At 51.1% G+C, this 12,304-nt stretch overlaps 1 protein-coding gene across 1 annotated transcript; it reads left to right on the top strand.

Annotated features, from left to right (window-relative positions):
* Positions 1–2,013: 2,013 nt before the first annotated feature.
* LOC102760137 (fatty acid-binding protein 9) lies at positions 2,014–8,197 on the top strand. The gene is made up of 4 exons (XM_006759136.2): positions 2,014–2,252; positions 6,178–6,350; positions 7,763–7,864; positions 8,013–8,197. Exons 1-4 carry the CDS (start codon positions 2,129–2,131, stop codon positions 8,061–8,063), a joined length of 450 nt encoding a protein of 149 aa, XP_006759199.2. The 5' UTR covers positions 2,014–2,128; the 3' UTR covers positions 8,064–8,197.
* The last annotated feature ends 4,107 nt before the right edge of the window (positions 8,198–12,304 follow it).

The following is a 12,304-nucleotide window of genomic DNA, read 5'->3' as shown; positions in this document are numbered from 1 at the left end:
AAAAATAGAGACACACTCATAGATAGAGAGCAGGCTGACAACTGTTGGTGGGGCTGAGGGTGCCAGGTGGGAGAGCGGAGAGATTTAGGAAAAAAAAGGAGAAAAACTCCTAGACAGGGAGGACAGTATGGTGATTGCCCCAGGAGGTGAGATGAGGGCAGGTGGAGGAAGGTAAAGGGAGATAAATGGTCACGGACTGAGACTTGACTTGGGGTGGTGAACACACAATACAGTGCAGAGATGATGCATTATAGAATTGTGCCCCTGAAACCTGTATAATTATATCAAGCAGTGTCACCCCAATAAATTCAATAAAAGGAAAAAAAAATTTAAATAATATGAATGTTATTCTAGTTTTCCAGCCATCTTCAAAACAACTGGTGCTTGGAGCTGAGACATAAATCTACAGCCTTGGAATATAGCCCTTGTTTTATATATATACACATACATATATATTAGAGTCCCGGTGCACAAAAATCTGTGCACTCGGGGGGGGGTGGTCCCTCAGCCCGGCCTATGCCCTCTTGCAGTCTGGGACCCCTCAGAGGATGTCCACCTGCTGGCTTAGGCCCACTCCTTGGGGGATTGGGCCCAAGCTGGCAGTCAGACATCCCTCTGGCAGCCCAGCAGCCCTTGGGGGATGTCCACTTACCAGCAGGGAGCAGACCTAAGCTGCAGTCGGATGTCCTTAGTGCTGATGAGGAGGTGAGAGAGGCTCCCACTTGGTCAGTGTGTGGCATAGTGACCAGTCATTCCCAGTTGTTCTGCTGTTAGGGTCAATTTGCATATTACCCTTTTATTATATAGGATAGAGGCCTGAGCTGGTTTGCCCTGAAGGGTGTCCCGGATCAGGGTGCGGGTCCCGCTGGGGTGTTTGGCTAGCCTGGGTGAAGGGCTGATGGGTGTTTGCAGGCTGGTCACACCCCCTTCAAGGTGAGGGTCCCCCCTGGGGGGCTTGGCCAGTCTGGGTGAGGAGCAGAGGGCCATTTTCAGGCTGGCCAAGCCCCCCTGTGATGGAAGCTCCCAGCCTCTCCTTTTTTTCTTATTCTGGGATTTATTTACCTTCTATAATTGAAACTTTGTAGCCTTGAGTGGAGCTCAGAGTCAGCTGCAGCAGGTGGGAAGCTTGGCTTCCTCCATCACTCGGGCAAGCAAGCCTCCTAACTGCTCTGTGGCTGCTGGCCGCCATCTTGGTTGGGTTGATTTGCATATAGTCGCTCTGATTGGCTGGTGGGTGTGGCTTAAGGCATAGCAAAGGTACGGTCAATTCTTTTATTAGTGTAGGTACCCACAAGGTCCACTTCCATTATTTGGGTTGCAGAAGATGCTTTCAGACACACTGCATAAAGATTTAAATCACCTGCTCCTTTGTCTTCAGAATGCATGTATCCAAATACTGTATTTCTCTGGAAAACTTTCCCTCACAATTTCAAGTGGTATATTTTAACACCGAGCTTACTTTGTAAGCCTAAATAAATGAATTTTCCAAACATTAGCTCTACCTCCCTTTCTGAGCTTAAATCACAGAACACTAATCAGTGATAATTGTTACTTTTCCTTCCAGTCCACAATTACTCTGGATGAAGAACAATGATAATATTAATAATAGCCCACACCTCACTCCAAGCAAGTGTAGATATTTCAGTTACATTAACTACTATCGGTTCATCAACCCTCAAAGAAGGGAGCGGCAGATATCATTTTAATGAAGAGAGTTCTCAGGCAGTGTGAAAACAAAAAACACCTCAGGTGCAGCCAAGCAAGGATGTCCTTGTATCAGGTGGGAAAACACCTCAGCCAGGTGTTCCTTAGACAGCGCCAGGAGATTCCTTCCGAGTTGACTAGGCACGCATTCAAAAGGCTGATCTCTATTGAAAATTGTTTCCAGTTCTCAAGCTATATATATATATCGCTTGGCCCTGGCGTATAAATCTCTCTGCTAGAAGCTATAATTGTTGACCCAAATTCAACTCACATGTTAATTTTCTGCACTTTAATTTGGAGGTAGATAAAATGAGTCTGCGCCAGTGCCCAGACTCTCTGGTCTTGCTGCTGCCCATTGGCCACTTCAGAAGTCACATGACGAAGGTGCCATGTAAATGAAGATGTGGGGAGCACTGGATTGCCCATGTTTCTTGGCTTCCGGTTGTGGGTGCCTCTTCTCAGCAAGCTCTCCATCATGGTCGAGCCCTTCTTGGGAACTTGGAAACTGGAATCCAGTGAGAACTTCGAGGAATACTTGGAACAACTGGGTGAGGAATACCAGGGCGAGGTTTGGAAACTGGCCATGCTCTTGTGATGGGGCTGGGATTATACTTCATGCGTGTTCTTATCATTCTCGCTTTCGTTTGTGGTCCTAAGGTATGTTCACATGAGATTAACCAAGTTTATGTAGCTACTTTTGCTTTTTCTATTATTAGTAATAATTGTCTCTTTTGGGATTACAAGACTCACATATATTTCCTTCTAGTCATCATCCATACATTTAAGTCCATATATTCTTTATGAAAATATTTCAAAATATTTTGGAAATAACCCCTTGATAAAGTTTCTCTTTAGCTTGATCATTTCATCAAGTAGCTTTTCTCAGCTTCAAATGTATGGACACTAATAACTATTTATAATTAAATTTATCAACTAAATTTGTTTCAAGGTTTGCTTTAAGTTATAAATTCAAAAGAGCAATAACAACGAAGTTTTCACTTGGTTAATTTTTAGATTTCTGATACCTGTGGAAGATATTTTCAAAATATTATTTTGAAGAATTTCAAATTTTCTATTGGGAAAATGGAACATTTTTTCTCATTAAATGTCTCACCATTGGCTACTTCTCAGAAGTGTAAACTCTACCCACTGTTGCACTCTTATACATGTTGCATAAACATCTATAAAGTGGCTTGGGTCTGTAGCAACTAAACTATTCTTTACTAATGCTAGAAGAACAGTAATTATTTACTATCTAATTTAGTAATTTTAAATAATTAAGAGAAACCTCCCTTGCAATAACAAACTGTATATAAAAATCAAGAACTTTTTAACCTAATTTTTAAAAGTTGGCTGAAATAATCAATGCATCGTAAGAAGTCAACGTGTTCATAATGTAGTCTTTGTTTCTCTTGCATAATCAGTATTAACTTCTCAGGGACTAATAAGAAACTTGCTTCCCTATCTCTTCGTGGATTCATAGACTCATCTGCTTTGTGTTTACATTTGGGGGCATTTAAGAAACTGGGGGCTTCTGGCAAGAGTAGCATTCGTGCTGACTGGGAGCTGGGCTTACAGAGGCAAGAGCGCGTACAGCCGAGCACCTACTATGTGCCACTTAGCATCCAAGCCCTCCCACTCACCTCCCACACACCGGGAGGTAAGGCCCATCGCTGTGCGCATTTGACTACTGAGACAATGAGCCCGGGCTGCGTGCTGGAGCCCGGCTTTAACCATCACCCTGCCCTCCTCTGACCAGGGCCGGCACTGCTCCCGGCAGTCCGACCAGTCCTGTCCTCCCACAGTCTGAATGTGAATGAGTTTGATATCGACACTGGGTGTGGTGTCAGCTCTTTGCCACCTCCTGCAGGGTCATGTATGATGATGGACAGTCCCAACCTGAACAGCAGGGCCAGCTTCTCAGCCAATTGGTCTGGGTTGCCACCTCCTCTTCCCTCGGCCAGATGGGACTGAACCTGCTCTGAGACAGGATCTCGGACTTTAGGTCCTGTTCTTTTAGCACAGTGTAGGTGCTTTGAAAGTTGTATCTATAATAACAGAAGTGCATTATGCTAATTAGACCAGACGTCCTTCCAGACGACCTTCCGGATGAAGCTGCAGGGGCCGGGGCCGCAGCCATGGTGGGGGCCGAGCCCCTTGCATGAAATTCATGCATCAGGCCCCCCCCATGAACCATGACCATGTGGGCCAGACCTGGGCCTCAGCCTCCCCAGACGGGGCTTGCATTTATTAGTAATGCATTTATTACTAATATAAGAAATGTTAAAATTCATTTTCAGTTCTCTAGCAGCTCTCACCCTCCTCTTGCCCACACAACTCCTGACCCATGTCCTCAGGGCCAGTTCGAGACTGAATCTGCTCACTGCCGTTTTCACAGAAAACAACCAGCGGCAGCGACACAGGGACGGAGGTGGGGAGAGGGTGCAGGACTGTCCGGGTGGAGACCGCAGAATTCCACGGAAGACCCATGGCCTCAGGGACCTGGTGTAAGGAACATGGCTGTGGAGGAAGAGGGTGGGCCCACCAGAGGGCTTAGTACACCTCATGGGCCAGGGTCAGACCCAGAAAAAGTGGCACCAGAGAATGGGGGCCAGGGAGGCAGTCTCGCGGGAAGTTGCCAGTGCTCCCTTGTTGGGGTGGGGAGAGCCGAGAGGCACCAAGAGCCTCACTGGTTTTGGAGGCAGCACTGTAGTGGGGGAGCCGCAGACATGCCCGGCCCGATGCCCATCCCCCAGCGCAGCGATCACAGGCCGCAGCGGTGGGGGCCGTGCTACTGATGGCGAAACGGCAGGATCCAAGAGCAGGGAGTCAGGAAGGGACACTGCCCCGTCATCCAAACTTGACCCCAGGCCAGACAACCTGGGAGTTCCTCAGGGCACCTGCCAACATGGGCAGAGCAGGGGAGGGCTCTCACATGGAGGGACTCAGACAAGCAGCCAGAGGGGTGGGTGAAACTGCTCCAGGCTCAGGATTGAGGGCAGCACCGGGGCTGCTGGACAGACGCCCGAGACAGCACCCAGTGACCGCACCCAGTCCTCCTGCTCGGCAGTCAGTGGCGAGGGGAGAGGACCCAGGAGGCAGCTGAGGGAGCAGAGATGGGGCTGAAGGCGAGGCTCTGGAGGCCGGATCAGCAGAAGGAGTGCCCACCTCACCCGGTGATGAAACACCTCTGGAGCCCAAATGGGGGAGGTGGGGGGCGGGGTGGGTGCTGTGGACTGAGGGCGGTGGGTGGAACGGCCTCACAGCAGCGGTCCCAGGCCACCGGGAAATGCATGGCCGCTAGGTCCCCAGGGCTGCCTCCAGGTGGCGGGAAGGCACAGTGTCACAGAGGAGGAACGCTGCCGCCCAGGTGGCAGAGGCACAGAGGTCCTCACACCGACAGGGGCCTTTTTGGGCAAAGTGTCGGCAGACTGGGCGGTTAGGTTTGTCTTCATGACCCGGGTTCATCAAGAAGACAAGCGGCCAGCTTCTGAGCCTCGAGGACGTCTCTGTTCTCTGCGAAAGCCTCCCCTGGAGGTCTCCCTGGGTCAGGCCCGGGACAGGGAGGGTCAGCACTGACCCCCCCCAACCACGACCATGTGGGCCGGACCTGGGCCTCCGCCTCCCCAGACGGGGCCTCTGCCGGGGAGGAGGGGGAGACCGGCCATAGCGGAATCCTCAGTCCCCTTGGCCCGGGCACCCCTCGAAGAGAGTGCGCCCTTTTGTGTTGGCTCCTTTCGCTCAGCATCACGTGTGAGATCCGCCCAGTGGCCGGGAGCAGGAGTCGCTCGTTTTCAGTGCAGTGTCGTCTCCCATCGCACGCACACAGCCTAGTCGTCCATTCTACTGATGGTGGGGGCGGAGGGTGTCCCAGTTTGGGGCTGACCCAGGCTCTCCATTGGCCATGGGGGTGGGCCCAGAAAGCTGGGTGGTCCCGCAGGCCACCCGTCACCTTTGTCCCTGGCCTCCTCCTGCTGGGGCACCGGGGGCCGAGTCTGCTTCTCTAAAGTCCTTGAACAATTAGAAAACCTGTGTTTAAGTTTCGCTCGGCTACTCACCAGACACGTCACCTAGCATGAGCCTCCCGACCTCTCGGGGACACCGTGTCCTCCTCTCTGAAATGAGGGTCACAACACCCCACCCCGCATCTGATCCCCTCAGAGTCCCCGTCAAGTACTCGTTTGAGAAGAAGCACAGGCTCAGAAAGTGAAGCTGGCTCTGCAAAAGGACCGGGTATTCCCAGACGGGCCCCCAGGAGGGCGGGCCTGGCCCCACTCTCGGCCGAGAGAGAACGGGAGAAACGGGAGAAACGGGAGAAATGAGAGAAATGGGAGAAATGGGAGAAATCACCGCCCAGCTCCCACAACTTCGGCGGGAGCCCGCGCTCTCTTTACTAGTACGTTGCTGCCAAGGTGACTGTTGGCACTGCCCCCTGACCGGCTTAGGAAGGGCTGCTGCTGTGTCTGCCTGCAGGCGTGCCCGGCACCATCCGGCACCTGGCCGCCCTGGAGAAGCCCAGGATCTGCATCAGCACCCACGGGGACAAGGTGAGCCTCCGGACAGAGACCTCCTTCAAGAACTTCGAGATCTCCTTCAAGCTGGGGGAAGAGTTTGACGAAACCACAGCGGACGGCCGGAAAGTGAAGGTAAGAACCAAATCGTCCTGGTCTTTCCAATCAGGAAAAACCTAGAACAATGGTTCTCAACCTTGATGAGGCCCAGAAATCAGGATTTTAAAAAGATTCCCAGGTGATTCTAATGCGCAGCCAAGGTTGAAAACCACTGACCTAGAAGGTGGTTGGGCGAGGTACATTCATATCTAATCTGATTGATGACCTGGTGGTGCCCATTAATGTTGCACATCTCCAAAGTCAATCTTTTTTTAAAAATTATATTTTTAATCAGAGAGCAGGGGAGAAGGAGAGAGAGATAGAAACATCAATGATGAGAGAGAATCATTGATTGGCTGCCTCCTGCACACCCCCACTGGGGATTGAGCCCACAACCTGGGCATGTGCCCTTGACCGGAATCAAACCTGGGACCTTTCAGCCCAGATGCTCTATCCCAGGGGTCCTCAAACTACGGCCCGCGGGCCACATGCGGCCCGCTGAAAACATTTATCCGGCCCGCCGGGTGTTTTTGCCACCGCTGCCTGTCCTGCTTAGCAGCTGACTTGTCCTGGGCCCGCAGTGTGCATGTGTGGAATGTCTGAGGGACAGTGAACTGGCCCCCTGTTTAAAAAGTTTGAGGACCCCTGCTATCCACTTAGCCAAACCAGCTAGGGCCAAAGTCAATCTTTTTGCAAATTATTCTGATGGTTGACAGGGCCAAAACTAACCTGTTTTCTTTTTTTCTGATCTCTCTTTGCTGTCGGCGGTGGAGGTGGGGTTAGAGAGCAACCAAAGGATGTGTATGCATGCAGATTAGCACAACCAATGGACACAGACACTGGGGCTGTGGGGGCTTGCCCGGGGTGGGAATGGCTGGGGCGGGGGGCATCAATCAGGGAAAAAGGAGACACATGTAAAACTTTAGACCCCCCCCCCCAAAAAAAAGCATATAGCCCTGGCCACTGTGCCCAGTGGGTAAAGCGTCAGCCTGAGCAACGAAGGGTCTCAGGTTTGATTTCCAGTCAAGGGCATGTACCTTGGTCCATCCCAGGCCTTGGTCTGGGTGCGTGCGAGAGGCAACTAACCCATGTGTCTCTCTCACATGGATGGCTCTCTCTCTCTCTCTTTCTCCCTCCCTCCCTCCTCTCCCTTCCACTCTCTTAAAACATATCCTCAGGTGAGAATTAACAAAAAAATAAAAATAAAAATTTTAAAGGCATGTAGAGGAAAACAATTCTCCACAAACCATTTGGGTACCTCCTGTCTGGTGGAGGAGGAAACTAATCGAATAATTTCTGAGATTTCTCTAGTTGGTGGTATTAAATTATAACAAGAACTGAGGTGAGGATTTGGTAGGAAAAAATTTCAAAATAAATTAAAGTGTCATCTTGGGTGGTTAGAGGGTAGGGAATTGCTGTTTCTAACTGATTCCTTTATGCATTCATAGAGCATCATACGGTTAGACGGCGACTCGTTGGTCCATGTCCAAAAATGGCTTGGCAAGGAGACAACGGTCAAAAGACAAATCGTAGATGGGAAAATGGTGGCGGTGAGTTTCCGCTTCAGAGGCTCCAACTTGAAGCAGGCCCCCGAGGGGCTCAGGTTCTCGATCGGCCCCCGACTCTCGGGACTGGGGAGTAGGGCCACAGGGCTTAACGAGTCAGCTACCAACCCAACAGACTCCTCTTTGCTTTCAGAAACACACCATGAATAATGTTGTCAGCAGGCGAGTCTTCAGAAGGGAATGAAGAAAGCCGCCGCATCTGTGAAAACCCACTCACCAAGGAAACACGGGGGATGAAGATCTGCCTCAGGGCCAGTGATTTTAAAAATTGCTTAGTAGAAAAATGCTCAATAAAGCACCAGATTAGGTGCAGTTTCAGGGCTGAGTCATACTGAGTTTCGGACAATCTGATAAACCGGTGGGGCAGGAAGCTCCTGGCCTGTGGTGCGAGTGAAGGAGCACCAGCGCCCTCTTTGTCCTCTGCCACCTGCCCCCCAGGGCCTGCATGACCGACCCTTAACGTTCTGTCAAGCAGTGCTTTGTGGAGAGTCACATGGCTTCAAAGGGGGGAACATTATCATCATTGGAACCTGCCTTGGGCAGCACAAGTGCTGAGAACTAACATCGCTGGCTTTTTATTTTTGCAGAAGGTTGGACCTGCTTAAAGTAGTTAGGATGGACGTATGGATGGATGGAGGGAGGGATGGATGGATGGAGGGAGGGAGGAATGGAGGGAGGGAGGGATGGATGGATGGACAAGTGAATAGGTAGATAACAAAATAGAACCTGGACATTAGACACTGTGTTTGAATTCAGCCTTTTTCATCTCGTGGCACACATAAACTAATTGCTAAAATTCTACAGCACACTGATCATATTTTTTGCTGATCTGACAAAAAATAGGTATAATTTTGATTTATTCACACTGAAAGGCTATTGTTGTATTGGCTGTTGTCATTTTTTTTTTAAATTTGACAAGCTAAGGGAAAAGAGGTCAGTGCCCCTGACTAAATAGGTATTGCCTGTTTAAAAATTCCTGTGGCACATCGGTTGAAAATTGCTGTTATAGAAGAACATTTAAAAACAATTATTGTCTTATTTACCCATAACCCATTTAAAATAACCAGGCTGGTGCATCTGCTGCCACAGTTTACAATGTGGTATTCACAGAAAGACATGTCATTACAAGCCAGCCCTGAATTTCTAAATGATCAGTAAGAACATAATTATTGAGCCCTAGCTGGTTTGGCTCAGTGGATAGAGTGTCGGCCTGTGGTCAGAGGGTTCACGGGTTCATTTCCAGTGAAGGGCACATGCCTGGTTGTGGGCTCCATCCCCAGTGGGGGGCATGTAGGAGGCAGCCAATCAATGATTCTCTCTCATCATTGATGTTTCTCTCTCTCTCTCCTTTCCTCTCTGAAATCAATAAAAATCCTATCTAATAAAAGAGAAACATGGTAATTAGCCATCCCTCCGCTACCCTTCCCAGTGGCTAATCAGGGTGATATGCAAATTAACTGCCAGCCAAGATGGCGGCTGGCAGCCAGGCAGCTTGAAGCAAACATGAGGCTTGCTCTCTTCAGTGACAGAGGACTCCAATGTCCCCCGCCTGCTGCTGCCGGCCTCTGAGCTTGCAGTTTGTAACATTGTTACAAATATAGAAGCTAAACAAAACCCAAGAAACCTGCTTTCAGCCAGTTGGGATCTCAGAGCTGGAGTTGAAAACGTGTTTTGATTATAGAACCCAAACAAACCAGATACCTGCTTTCAGCAGCCGAGGCCTCAGAGCTGGAGCCAAGCCTCAGAGCTAAAGCTGGCCCAGAAGAAAAAGAAGAAAAAAGGAGTGGTTGGGAGCTCAAGTCCCCTGCCAGCCTGAAAACAGCCCTCAGACCCTCACACAGACTGGCCAGGCACCCCAGTGGCAACCCCCACCCTGAAGGGGGTGTGACTAGCTGCAAACAGCCATCAGCCCCTCACCCACGCTGGCCAGGCACCTAAGCGGGACCCCCCCACCCTGATCCAGGACACCCTTCAGGGCAAAACAGCCGGCCCCCACCCATGTACCAGGCCTCTATCCTATATAGTAAAAGGGTAATATGCCTCTCAGCACTGGGATCAGCGGAGCTGTGAGGCCTCCTGGCACCAGGATCAGCGTGACAGGGGGCAACGCCCAACCCCCCTGATTGCCCTGCGGCTCTGTGTATGACAGGGGGGGGGGCCACAACCTCCCTATCGGCCCTGCTCTGTTCGTGACAGGGGAAGGTGCCCCAACCCCCTGATCAGCCCTGCTCTGTGACTGATAGGGGGCAGCTCCCCAACCCCCTGATCGCCCTGCGGCTCTGTGTGTGACAGTGGTGGCCCCCCAACCCCCTGATCGGCCCTGCTCTGTGGGTGATAGAGGGCAGCGCCCCAACCTCCCCCCCCCCTCACGGGCCCTGCTCTGTGTGTGATGGGGTAGAGCCATAACCTCCCCATCGACCCTGCCCTGAGTGTGACAGGGTGAGGCACCCCAACCCCCTGATCCGCCCTGCTCTGTGTGTGACAGGGGGCGGTGCCCCAACCCCCCCAATCGGCCCTACCCTGAGCGTGACTGACGGTGGCATTGCAAACTCCTGCTCTGCCCTGCTCTGTGCATGACAGGGGGGGGCGCCCCAACTCCCCAATCAGCCCTTCTCTGAGCCTGACCAGGGGCTGCACCTAGGGATTGGGCCTGCCCTCTGCCACCCAGGAGCAGGCCTAAGCCAGTAGGTCGTTATCTCCCGAGGGGTCCCAGACTGCTAGAGGGCACAGGCTAGGCTGAGGGACCTCCCCCTCCCCCTCGAGTGCACAAATTTTTGTGCACCGGACCTCTAGTATATTAAATAAATAAAATAAAATAATTGTTGGAGCTACACAAAGTCCCAATGGTTTCCCCAAGTACTCATAGGGCTCAGAGCAAACCTATTAATAGAGATAAAATTAATGGGTAAAGCCTAGAAAACTGAGGCTATTTGTAGCAGAGGGCGGAGGAAAGGAAGAGAGAATTATGTAAATGTTGTATGCACCTTAAATTTAAAAATAGATAACGGTTAAAAATGTTTGGAATCATGTCCAATGTGTGCTGAAATGAAAAGTCCATGTCATTTGTCACCTGAACTGGGTGAGAAGTGACGCTGGCCAGGAGCACACTCCGTGATCACACCTGGGCAACAGGTACAGCCTGGAGCCGTCCCCGGCAGACCAGGGTGGTCACTGTGTGAGGAGGGGTTGAAGGGCCACGCATAGGAGGACAGAGCAGGGCTGGGCCAGAGCTGAGCCCCTGACAGGAGAGGAGGGAGGGCTGTCAGATGAACCCTGACGACCTCTGAGCACACAGCCATGCACCTGCAGTGACCGCTTGGTGGAGGCCTCACCCCTGCCGATGTGAGCAGGGACAGCCATCCCACAGGGCTTGTCCCTGCCCTTCCCTAAAGGACTCCGGTGTGTACAGATGTGACCATCTCGCTCCCCAGGACTCACAGGGGCTTTCAACCCCCCAGGTTGTGTCCTGTGCATGACAGGACCAGGGACCGATGCCTGGTAGTCGGAGCACAGGTGCCTTGGCACTGCCTCAGAGCAGGTGGAGGTGTGGTTCACAACCACAGGGAGAATATTTTACTCTAAAAACACTAGCCACTGACTCGTTTAACTCTTCGGCGTCACAGAGGCATCACTAAGAAAAGAAGTATACAGTCCTGAATCTTCAGGACTTATTTCTCTTCTCATAAGTGGGAAGCACAGAGAACAAAGAGACCCGATGAGAAACAAATCCCTGTGCTGGGTGGTTAGCAGGTGGCGCCACGCATAGCGCTCTGAGGAAGCCCTTCGTTCAGTGGGTCCTGACTCAGCCCTGCTGCTGCCCGCGCTCTCGGGAGCTGCACACAGGCACTGGGCTAGACGGGTGGTGGTGGTGGGGGTGTGGTGCGCGGTTCCACCTGCCTTCTGATGTTGCCAGTAGCAGAGGCATCACGAAGCCCTCCGGCCTTTATTTTTATTCTCAATCAAATGTCTGTAAGAAATAAGTTTCTACTGAGACGCCTTAGTCTTCTTAAGGACTTTTTATAAGATCAGCCTCTTGCCCTGGCTGGTGTGGCTCAGTGGACAGAGCATTGGCCTGCGGACTGAAGGTCCTGGGCTTGATTCCAGCCAAGGGCACATGTCTGGGTTGTGGGCTTGGTCCCCAGTAGGGGGTGTGCAGGAGGCAGCCGATCAATGATTTCCTCTCATCATCGATGTTTCTATCTCTCTCTCCCTCTCCCTTCCTCTCTAAGACGAGCCTCTTGGCATATCTGCCTTGCCTTCAAGGTCATTACCTCTCTGTGAGTAAATGATAATGCCACAGTAATCAATAGCATTAGATTTATCATTATCTCTGTACAAGGAAATGATAAAATGTCATTAGTATCAAGTTGTATTGGAAATAACAAAACTATTCATTATAGTGAGTTGAGCAATGAAAAGCCATTA

The sequence above is a fragment of the Myotis davidii genome, unplaced genomic scaffold (genome assembly GCF_000327345.1).
Source record: "Myotis davidii unplaced genomic scaffold, ASM32734v1 scaffold14, whole genome shotgun sequence".
Classification (NCBI taxonomy): Eukaryota; Metazoa; Chordata; class Mammalia; order Chiroptera; family Vespertilionidae; genus Myotis; species Myotis davidii.
This window is presented reverse-complemented; position numbering and strand designations above follow the sequence as displayed.